The 11,751-nt window shown below is 35.6% G+C and overlaps 1 protein-coding gene across 1 annotated transcript; it reads left to right on the top strand.

Moving 5' to 3' along the window:
• The first annotated feature begins 2,419 nt into the window (after positions 1-2,419).
• LOC146902103 (transcription initiation factor IIE subunit alpha-like) lies at positions 2,420-10,933 on the top strand. Its single transcript, XM_085737994.1, has 10 exons — positions 2,420-2,567; positions 2,671-2,793; positions 2,890-3,010; positions 3,866-3,991; positions 4,170-4,279; positions 4,389-4,581; positions 5,986-6,177; positions 8,212-8,448; positions 8,586-8,778; positions 10,476-10,933. Exons 1-10 carry the CDS (start codon positions 2,548-2,550, stop codon positions 10,571-10,573), a joined length of 1,413 nt encoding a protein of 470 aa, XP_085594120.1. The 5' UTR covers positions 2,420-2,547; the 3' UTR covers positions 10,574-10,933.
• Positions 10,934-11,751: the final 818 nt, after the last annotated feature.

Raw genomic sequence — 11,751 nt, 5'->3', positions numbered from 1 at the left:
CTTTCCCATGGTTACTTCTCCCCCTTCCTTTCACTACTGTCGTCGCCTCTCTCCACTCGTCCTAGTGGTGGTGCTCTTCCCTCCTTCTACTCTATTCATTGCCATGCACAGACCCCTTGTCGTTGCAATGTCAACCAAATTGTCGTTTACAAAATTGATAAGATAAAACCAACCTAATAGATATTTGATTGTTTAAATAACTATGCAAGATAAAACCAATCATATTCAATTATTTGCCACACTTTACAAAATTCTATCACTATGAAAAACTTTATCACTTTTGAGGCTTAATACATCATTTGGTCCCTTAACTTAATTTTTTTTTTTTAAATCGGTCCCTTAACTATTAAACGTTTCAATTTGGTCATTTATCTTGTTTCCATCATTCAATTTGGTCCTATTTCATCAATTTCAACGCTCTAAAAAACGAGACCGTTGGATAAATGAGGTATATCATATCTAACTGTGTATCACCAACACCTAATTTATTTTACTTTTCTTCATCTTCTTCCCTCATCTTCATCTTCATACAACCTTCATCAATCTTCATCATCTTCAACTTTTTATTTCTTTCAAAAATTAATCATTTCAACTTCAATAAAAATAACATAATCAAACCCTTAAATCTATAATTAACACCACCACCACCATGGCTAAGTTTAGGCTGCCACCTTGATTGGCTATTTAGCCACGGTCAAATTACAGTTAGCCACGGGGCAAAGCGTGGCTAATTTCCATATTTCTTTTACATTCGTTTCCATGGTCGCATGATGTCGCGAAACTAAGCTTCATTGTAGGGTGTGGTTGAGGTTCAAGAAAAAACGTAAATGATGAACGAAGAAGAATAACATAATATTCATCTCCAAATCAAAACTCTAGTTTACCTAAATTCATCTCCAAACACAAAAATTCAGCTACAAACTTAAAACCCATCTTCAACCCACAATCAGATTGTGGTGATATAGTTATGCATCTAGAAATCAAGTGACCCATTTGTCGACCTGAATTTTTTTGGTTATGGTTATCTTGTTTTTAATTCAGGAACCACCATTAATCTGCTTTAATTTAATAAAAGAGTTTCTTTTATGAATTTGGTTTGAAATCTGGAAGTGAGGGTCGCTCGTGAAGAAGAGAGGAGAGAAAAAATTGGACTTTTTAAAAACAAGATTTAAGGGTTTGATTATGTGGTTTTTGTTGAAGTTGAAATGATTAATTTTTTAAAGAAAAAAAGTTGAAGAAGATGAAGGTTGTATGAAGATGAAGATTGATGGAGATGAAGAAAAGTAAAATAAATTAAGTGTTGATGATACACGGTTAAATCTGATATACCTCATTTATCCAACGGTCTTCTTTTTTAACGCGTTAAAATTGATGAAATAGGACCAAATTGAATGTTTGAAACAAGACAAAGAACCAAATTGAAACGTTTAATAGTTAATGGACCAATTTGAAAAAAAGAATTAAGTTAAGGGACTAAACGATGTATTAAGCCAAATAACTACTGATTTGCATATGTGTTATCCTAATTCAAATGAGAAAGAATAAAATTATACATTATGAAGTGACTCGTGTAAATAAAATTTCATCAACTCTTTATCTCTCTCGTCTAAGTTATGTATTCTTATCTTATACTACAAATTTTGTTGCTACAGTGAAATGACATAATTCACAAAGGTAATGTGTTAGTATTTTGTTTTAGTTAAGCAATGGGTGAACTGTTATTATTTCATAGCAAAGGAATCGACGAAATTGGTCGCCTTTGTGCGACTGAGGATGTTTATACTTCATTATGTAGTACTATTATACCCTGAACTCTGAAGTATTAGGTTAGGAGGTCCAATTCCTGGTGAATGAGAAATTATCAAAATAACTATCAAAAACACGTTTTCAGTGAGCCCCGCATTTTTTATATGGATAGAGAAATTATCTAAATAAATCAACGAACGAATAACCATAACCTAAAGTATTTTTTTCCTTACCAACCCTCCATGCTTAACGCGCAATCTACAAAATCTCAAAAACGTCCGCCGAATGTTCATATTCTATAATACACATTGAGTTTTTTCCTCTGTTTTTAAGAAAAAAAAATTAGCCATGGTTCAACCATGACTAACTAACTACTTATTGTGAGGATCTTTACAACAAGTGTGTGTAAACATTCAAATTTTAGCATTTAAGCACATGAACGGCAGGATATGACAAATTCAGATGTTTTTTGTTTGGTCAAGTGTGGCTTAAAATTCACTTTTAAGCGAATAAGTTTAATTTTTAGCATTCGAACTCCAATCCCTAATATCTTTTAACCGCGTGTGGGGAGATGTTTTTTTTTTTTTTTTTTTTTTAAGTAACCAAGGGCCCATGATTTCCAATTTCCACGTGTGTGTTGCCATCAACAAAATGCACTAGTGACGTTAATTACAGCCTTTTCTTCCTCTTACCTTTCCCGGTTATCTCATCGACCGAATTAACATCATCATCATCATCTTCAACGTTACTCCGTAGAAGAACCCCAAAGACTGTACCAAAACCCTACATCAGATCGTATCAATGATCGAACCCTACAACAAGTACCAATTTCTCTCTCCACCATCAAATTTGCTTGCATTTGAATCCGTTATTTAAATATCTGAATTTTGATTTGAATTTTATTCATTCAATTTGCTTTCATAGGCTTGTTAAACTAGCTGCAAGAGCTTTCTATGACGATCTTACCAGCAAAGGAGATAATCAGCCCAAAACTGGAAGAAGTGATAACAGAGGAATCGCCGTAGTTGTTCTTGACGCGCTCACCAGGTGTTTGAAGAATTGCACGTGTATTTATTTATTTATTTATACAGTTTCAAACTTTGAATTTTGATTGTATTGATATGGTGTTATTTTTTATTGCAGACGGCAATGGGTTAGAGAAGAAGACTTGGCAAAGGACCTCAAATTGCATACAAAGCAACTTCGTCGAACTCTGCGGTTTTTTGAAGAAGAAAAGATTATCACTAGAGATCATAGGAGAGAGGTAACTATCATTCTGTGAATTACACTTGGTTTATAAGCATTAGCTAATCAAATTATCATGTTATGTTGTATGATCCATAGTTTTATTGTACGCACTTATACGGCTTAGCAATAGCAACAATCTTTCGAACGTGTCTAACAAGTTAACACTGTCAACCAAACAGTTATCAATGATGTATGTTAGTCCTTATAATGCTTATTATTGATTGTTTGTCTATTCTGTCATGCTCTTTTTTCCCCGCCTTGTGACTAGAAGCTATGAAATCAAGGACTTAAAGCCTCTGGTCCTATACACACACCGCTTTTGTATTTTATTTTGTTTGGCGCATGATAGATTTTTTTTTTGTAGCTCGTTTGGTTCTGTGTTTGTGCAATTAAAACTCACGTCTGCAGTGTCATTTATGATTTTTTTTTTTTTTTTTGTGCCTTGAAAGCTACTACGTAGTAGCTTCTCCAAAATCAATTCCATGTTCAACTTGACGCACCACCAAACACCCACCTACCATGGTAATTGTCGTGCTTCCACAAAATGAAGTAGCATCTTTTCCCTCTATTATAGTGGCAACTTTTTCTAGATCTTGAAGAATGAAGAATATGTAAGCTCTTCTAGATTATAATTTTGAAGACTCCCTCCCTTGTGTAATGTGAAATTCATTTTTAAGAAATAAATTAAACGCTATATTTATTAGTTATTTATTGGTTATATTTACACTTTCCGTCTGTTGATGCATGTTTTTTGTTTTATTATTTTGATATTCATCTGTCTTAGATTTGCGCGTGTGTGAGAGTTGTGGTTGAATATATTTAGTCATGTATGTATTTTATTCACATGTTTCACTGTGTAATTTTAACACAGACAGCAAAAGGTGCAAAAATATACAGCGCTGCTGTAGCTGCTACAGCTGAAGCTACGACAGGAAAAGAGGGAGAAGAAAAGGTCAAGCTACACACACACTCTTACTGCTGTCTAGATTATGCACAGGTCAATCTCTCCACTGATTGTATTCTTCAGCGTAGCTTTACCAATGATATTCAGTTGTTTTATTGCAGAGAGAAGGGAAAATCAATGTTATTTTGCCTTCTTTTCAGATAATTCAATTGAATTGGTACATCAAAATTTGGGCTCTTTCATAAATAGGATACTTGTGATTTTGTTGCAGATATATGATGTGGTTAGGTACAGACTGCATCGCATGAAGCATAAGCTGAAAGATGAATTAGAGAACAAGAACACCATTCAGGAATATATATGTACAAACTGTGGCAAAAGGTTTCAATAATTCATTGTACTACCTGCATCATATTTTGTCAAGAGATTTTTTTTTTTTTGTATTGATGTATTTTGGTTTCATTGTACTTGGCGATTTTAATTATTTCAGATACAATGCTTTGGATGCACTGCGGTTAATATCTTTTGAAGACGAGGACTTCCACTGTGAACGTTGTAATGGAAAACTAGAGGTTGAAAGTGATAAGTTAGCTGCTCAAGACGGGGGAGATGGAGGAGATGGAGATGAGAATGCACGAAGACGACGGCGTGAAAAGTTAAAGGACATGCTTCAGAAGATGGAGGTATTATATGATTTATTGTTCTGTTTGTTTCTATTTGTGGCTTTATATGTTGGATCATTTTATTTAAATTTGTTATTGTTGATGATCATCACCATAGTTGTTTGCTGGAATTGGGAAGTTTCTTAATCAAAGTAATTTCTAGCTAGCAATGTCTGTTATTATGTTTCTGGTGTTAGGCTATGTATTTATAGGTTAAACAAGTTTTGAGGGACTTCATCAACATCATATGAATTTATCATACATATAGAGGTGCCTGGGTGTCAGTTCAGTTCAATATTCTAAAGACCTCTAGAGGTAATTTATAGGAAGATGATTTTTCTATCTCTGCTTGGTGACACAACTGCTCGAGCACCAATTATTTTGATATTCTAACCGAAAATTGATGTCTCAATAGAGTATTAAGTATGCATGCAGCAAGCATATATTTACTGTTAATTGATCAGTGTTAGCTACCAAAAACCAACTAAAAAAAGATAACAACAAAAAAAGGTAGAAGCAACTAGAAAGAACCAGGAGGCTATATCCCTGTCTTCCATTTGGTAGGGGATCATCAGAATTAAATTGCTTCCATTTCAAAATTAAACTTACCATTTTTTGTACCCAAACTGTAGCCGACAACATCATTTTATCGAATCAGTCCGATACATGGTCCACTTTAGGAAAGGCCCGAGACAGCTAGATAACTAGCTAAACCTATGATAGGCTCGTGAGATAAAAGGAAACAATAAGAAGGGAGAGGGAACATAACAGAATGTGACAGGGCATTTGATGAGTGGAGACAAAGACGTAGAAAATTGTTTCTATATGTTGGACAGGTGAGAGGTCGATTGTAGTTAGGCAAGAATTGGGTAGTGGATGCAACATTTTGTCCTTGGCGAGACTGATATCTTCATAGGAAGACTAAGTCTGGGTATTTTTCCTCTTTTACATTAATTCAGTTTCCTATTAATAGCCCACTTCTCTACTGATTTCACGATTAAAATAATCTGGAATTCCTTACTGTTCTGAGTTTCATTTCTGGTTTATTGAATTTATGATATCTATCAATCTAATACACAGTAAATTTTACTGGAAATCAACAATATTACGAGTTCTGACCTAGTGTATTAGTTCACGCAAGTATATGTAATAATTGTTTTGTTAAAAAAAAAAAGTAAATGTATTGTAGTCAGATTTTGTTGGGGTATGTACTTAGTAAAACTGTTAACTTTGGGCTGGTTTACAAGTCTACCAAACTCTACTCACAATTTTAAACAAACATGACTGTAGGTATCATTTATCTCATCTTACTTTAATGATAAATTGCTAAAGCTTACACAACAACGGCCTTCACTTTCTTTTGTAGCTTCTGGCCTACGATTTAATTTGCATGTTATGACTGATGTACTTCTTGTGCTAGTGCAGGTACAACTCAAGCCTTTAGTAGATCAAGTCAGTCGGGTAAAAGACTTGCCTGTTCCAGAATTTGGTAGTCTTCAAGCTTGGGAAGCCCGAGCTAGTGCAGCTGGGCGTGCAGCTAATGGAGATAATGCCGGTGATTCTAAATCTCATCTGGGATATAATGGAGCACCATTGCCATACAGCGGAGATACCAAGGTAACATCCTGCTGTTTTAAGGAATCGGAGAGAAAGGAGAGAAAATGATAGAAAGGAGAGAGGAGAGAAAATGATAGAAAGGGAAAGAAACATATACAGTGAGAGAGTGATACAATTGTACTTCAAATATTCTGCCACTGAAATACTGAATCTTTGAAGATTCCGGTGCATATAGTTACTAGCTGAGCTAACTTTCCGTTCTTAACTAACCATGCGAACTAGCTGCTGGTTAACCGACTTGCAGAACCTCTAGGTGTTGTACTTGAAAGGCAGAGAGACCAAGCAACCATACTATGTTCTTTTTCCCATCAATTTTCTTGGATCTCTTCCCCCCATTTTGGATGATATATTTTCCTCTTAGCTGTGCATTCCCTCTAGGTGTTGTACTTGTAAGTAGGGGTGTGCAAATAAACTGGATATACTGAACTGATTTATAAAATTTGGTGGACCTGTCTAAAAAGCCCAATCCATTTTGCATAAAAACTGATCCAACCCAATTTTATTAAATCCAGAAAAAACTGTATCCATTTAAAACAGATAAAGTTAATTGTTTATGGTCTGTATCGTTTTAATAATCAGCACTCAGTTGCTTAGACAGTGAACAATATCACTTTGCATTCTCCATAATAGGATGTTGTCACTTTTACAGCAAACCTGAAGTAGATGATAACTATGGACTCATCTTATTGTGTTTGTCTTATAGTTTGAATCAACGGCTAACTAAAAGTAAAATCGCGTAACTCTACAACACCTTTGAGATTTTTCCTCTTCTCATATCTATTCTCTTCCATTAATTGGCTATTTCAACCCTTTTATAAATTCTGCCTCCACTATGATTCCAAGCTAACATGTCCTCTTTTGGGTCACAAAGTCAATGTTATTTTCCTTTTAGAAATGAGAAATTCTGCAGGTAAAAAAAACGGTTCGGGTAATAAAACCGGTTCAGGTAAAAAATTGGTTCAGGTAAAAAAATCCAGTTCAGTAAAAAACCAGTTCAGAACAAAATCCGGTTCAGATAGCATGAACCAGTTCTGAACTGGACTGAACTTTATCGAACCGGTTTTAAAAAAATCCATTTATTTTGTGAAAGTAGTTTTTTGATCCAAATTGTATCCATAAATCTAGTTTGGTTCAGTTTGGATAAACCATTTGCACACCCCTACTTGTAAGGCAGAGAGACCAAGCAACCATACTATGTTCTTTTTCCCATCAATTTTCTTGGATCTCTTCCCCCCATTTTGGATGACCTTATCAAAATTTGTCAATATCTACAAAGAACAAGATAGACTCAAAATTTTGTCATGACCTTGTCATTTGAAAATTCAACATAAGAGACTCTAGTACTATAGGCTCGTGGGATAGAGGGAAACTGTTGGAAGGGAGAGGGGACATAGCAGAGCAGGACAGGTGGCATTTGATGAGTGGAGAGATATGGAATCATTTCTATATATTGGATAGGTGAGAGGTCGATGGGAGTTAGGCAAGAATTGGTAGTGGTGGTAACTGGTAATGCTTTGGTCTTAATGAGACAGATATCTTCTTAGAAAAAATAGTTGGGGTATTTTTCTTTTTCAAGTTGGTGTTGTTTTCTATAAGGAAGGGGGAGAACCTTGGCGCAACGGTAAAGTTGTTGTCATGTGACTGAAAGGTCACAGGTTCAAGTCCTGGAAACAACCTCTTGTGTAAGGCTACATACAATACGCCAAATGGTGGGACCCCTTCCCGGACCCTGCGTATGCGGGAGATATAGTGCACCGAGCTTCCCTTTTATTGTTTTCTATAAGGAGCCTATTGCTCTATTGTTTTCACCATTACTATCATTTGGAAATGGAATTCTTACAGTTCTATTTAAGTTTCATTTCTGGTTTATTGGGTTTCTAGTACCTATCTCTCGGAGGAGGTGGCTAACATGTCAGTCTGTGTGTCTCGTTTATGGCAAACATGTTTTGTTGGTTCAATGTATAGCTTTTAATTTCAGCATATCTTCCTTAAAAATAATGAAACGTTAAGTATTCTATTAATGAATGTGGACAGGTGGTAGTTGACTTCAATGGTACTGAAGGCAAAGGAGAGGGTGTTAAATCTGAAACTGACGGTACATCTTTAAAGGTTTTGCCTCCATGGATGATTACATCAGGTATGAATCTTACGAAAGAACAGCGTGGAGAGGTGAAGCAGGAAACAAAAATGGACGGGACTTCAACTTCCACATCAGTGCAATTCACAGACGATAAAAAGTCAACAGTTGGACATGATGATAAAAATATACAGGCTCGTAAAATAATATGAACTGTTTGTTATTTTCTTTATTTTTCGATTCTTTTTGTTCGAGATCCTTGTCCCTGCCTCTCAAAGGCACGCACAAGTTTTGGTTCACTAAGATTCTGTTACCTTTTATATTTTTATAGGATGAGTATGTCAAGGCTTATTACGCTGCTTTGCTTAAGAAGCAACGCGAATTGGAAGAAGCTGCAAAAAATCCCCTAGATGCGAACGCAGCAGATGATCCTTCTAGCAGTACTTCCAACCGCCAAGTTGGCTTGAAATCAAAACGTGAGGAAGATGATGATGGTACCGAGTGGGAAGAGGCTCCTGTTAGAGGTACACTTCAGCCTTTCCAATCTGATTACACTGAAATTTGGATCCTTAAAGTATAAGTCTAGAATACCCGTATATATGACTGCTAATTGTTGCATACATGTTTAATGTCACAAATTGCCTCCCATCTAATAAATTACAAGACAAGTTTTAAGCGCTCTAATAACTTACGGGTTTCATTATAGTATTTTTGTCTCCCTTCATTATAGTATCCATTTTAGAGCTTTATCATTACCCATATAATTTTGAGATTGTTACATGCCATTGAAGCGACAATGACTAAGAATGAATGATAGGAACACTCAAACATCTTAATAGGTAAAAAGTGTTGAGAAATAGTCAGACTAATCTCTAATTTCTAAAGGAGAGAAGACCAAGTTGCAGAGGTTCAGCTTGGGCTGAACCTGTTATACTTCGATTATAAATAAATAAATAAATATTTTTATTAAATGCTTTAAGCAGAGATGCGTTATACAGTTAATGTTCAATTAGTTTTTTTTTTTTTGTTGTTGAAAAAAAGCAACAACAAAGCTTTTAAATTACTCCCTCCGTCCTTATATATAAGCACTCATTTGACTAAAAATTTGTCTAAATATAAACCCCTTTTCAAATTATTAGAAGTATTTATTATTTTTTCCTAAACATACCCCTAATTAATATTACTAACTTGTCTTGAAATATGAAAAGTCAAATTTAATACACTACAAACAAAGGACAATTTGGTAATATTAACACACAAAATAAACACATTAATTGCACTAACAACTTTTCTTAAGAAATGTGAAAAAGGCAAAAGGAGCTTATATATAGGGACAGAGGGAGTATTCACTATTCAGCAATTATAGGTTGTACTTTTCAGTAATCATATTCTCTTCACAGTATACTTATACATCCGTTTAAATCCTTGCAATATATAATATATATTTTAGAAAATGGTAGCTTGGTACCCATGCTCTCAAAGTCATCCAAGAGTTTAATTGGGCTGGTTGTAATTCCTCGGTTGGTTTGGAATATGGTTTTAAATTGTAGTTAGTCACAGTTGTGTTGCATTGCAGCTGTTGCCATGCTAAGGCAATCTGTGCTTAACATATATGATATGGGTGTGGCGGCTTTTGTAATTGGGATATTGTCACTCAACAATTAATTTTTCCTGTTTGGGATTACTATTAGAAATGACACTGCCAATTTCAAAAGTATTATTGAGTGGCCATGGCATGAATGGTGTTGTTGGCCGTGGAATAAACAAGATAGATTATAAACTTAATATCTCTCAGAAAATGGGAGAGTAGGTGATGTGATGCAATAGAATCAACAACCATCTTGACACTTAATAGGGATGGAAGGCGGTTTTGTGAAATAATTTAAAATGTCCCATTCTAAAACCAGAGGTTTTTTTTTTAAAATCTTCTGGCTCAACGAGAACCATGTCCTTGCGTTAAGATTTTGGCGATGGGGTCATTTTGTAGGAGCTTGTTTGTTATTAATTGCTTATTTTGATTGTTTACTATTGATCTGAACATCTTTTATTTTTTCAGAATTGATTGTCAAATAATGTCAACGTTGAGCAAATAAATATTTTGTGTGAAATTACTACTACTAATTGAGTTAACATGAACAGTTGCACTTCATCATTTTGTTTATGCTTTGGTTGATAATTTTATTTGGGTCCCTAATTTCTGATCTGGGTGTAACTTTTAAAGGAAATGCAATTGGAGCTTACAAGGTGGATTTGAATGTTGAAGCCGATGCTCAGCCAGAAGAAGACGACGAGGACGATATCGACTGGGAGGAAGGCTGATGAAAATAATCATAACGGTCATTATGAACGTAATAGCTTATTCTGATCTGCTAGGACATGTGTTATAAGTCATTATAACTAAATAATGCAACTTCAAATTATGTACCACACAAGACCGGAGTTAGCTGCTCATTATCTTGTTGCCTGTGCATGTTGCTGTGGCGATACGTCCGTGGTTTGAGGGGAGGTGTACCGTTGACTTTTAAGTTAATCACCAGTTTTCAACTTTTCATCATATATTGGTTGACCAGACAACCCTACTTTGAAACTGTATGTTATGATGACTGGCCAGAGAATAGTGTTATCCTGACTCCATTTCACATTATTACTTACCAATGAATGGATACTTTGATTTGTGAATCGTGGGCCATCCCAACGTTTTACCTATGGTGTTGCACACATCAATGAAAAAAATGAATTTTGCTCTTCACCCTGCACGTTTTGCTCGCGCCCTGCAGCCGTTCCAATTATACCCTTGCACATGTTAACTAACGCAAGTGTAAATGTATGCGTTAGTTAACATACGTTACGCAACTTAAGTAACGCAAGTGTAAAACACTGCGTTAGTTAACTTGTGCAGCCAATTAGCCATGCGTGAGTTAACTCACGCACATTCTGTGCATACAACCAGAAGAGGCAGAAACCTCTATTTTTCCTATTTTTTCAATCCTTCTTTCATACATTCATTCAAGCATATATTTTTCATCATTCATTCAATCAAGCATTAACTCATAATTATATTACGAAAAATAACATAATAAAACAATGGAATAAAATAACGCATAATGTCATAAAAACGCTAAAAAGCGCAAGTGTGATAGGATTACACCCAAATCCAACAAAATGTCAAACAAAAAAAAACTGCACAAGTCATAAAAGCTACACAAGTCATGTTGGTCCATCCTGTGGACTCCTACTCCTCCTCCGTGGAGCCGGCACCTGCTCCAGCATGCTCCACTCAGACTGTATGCTCTGCATGATGCGAAGAACCTCTGGATTACCAAACACATCTGGATGCCCAATTGCACTGTCCATCTGGTATGGGTCGGGAGGATGTCTGGCCTACTGCTGCTCAACAAGAACCTCCTCGTAAGGAGGGACAGGACGAGGAGGGGCATCAGCTGCGTAGTCAGGAATGGCCGCAGGGGGGTTCACAATAGGATGTGATACTCCCACGT

Source organism: Medicago sativa, chromosome 8 (genome assembly GCF_051527215.1).
Source record: "Medicago sativa cultivar Bolivia chromosome 8, Bolivia_mono, whole genome shotgun sequence".
NCBI lineage: Eukaryota > Viridiplantae > Streptophyta > Magnoliopsida > Fabales > Fabaceae > Medicago > Medicago sativa.
The sequence above is the reverse complement of the archived record's forward strand: the minus strand, read 5'-3'. Positions and strand labels throughout refer to the sequence as shown.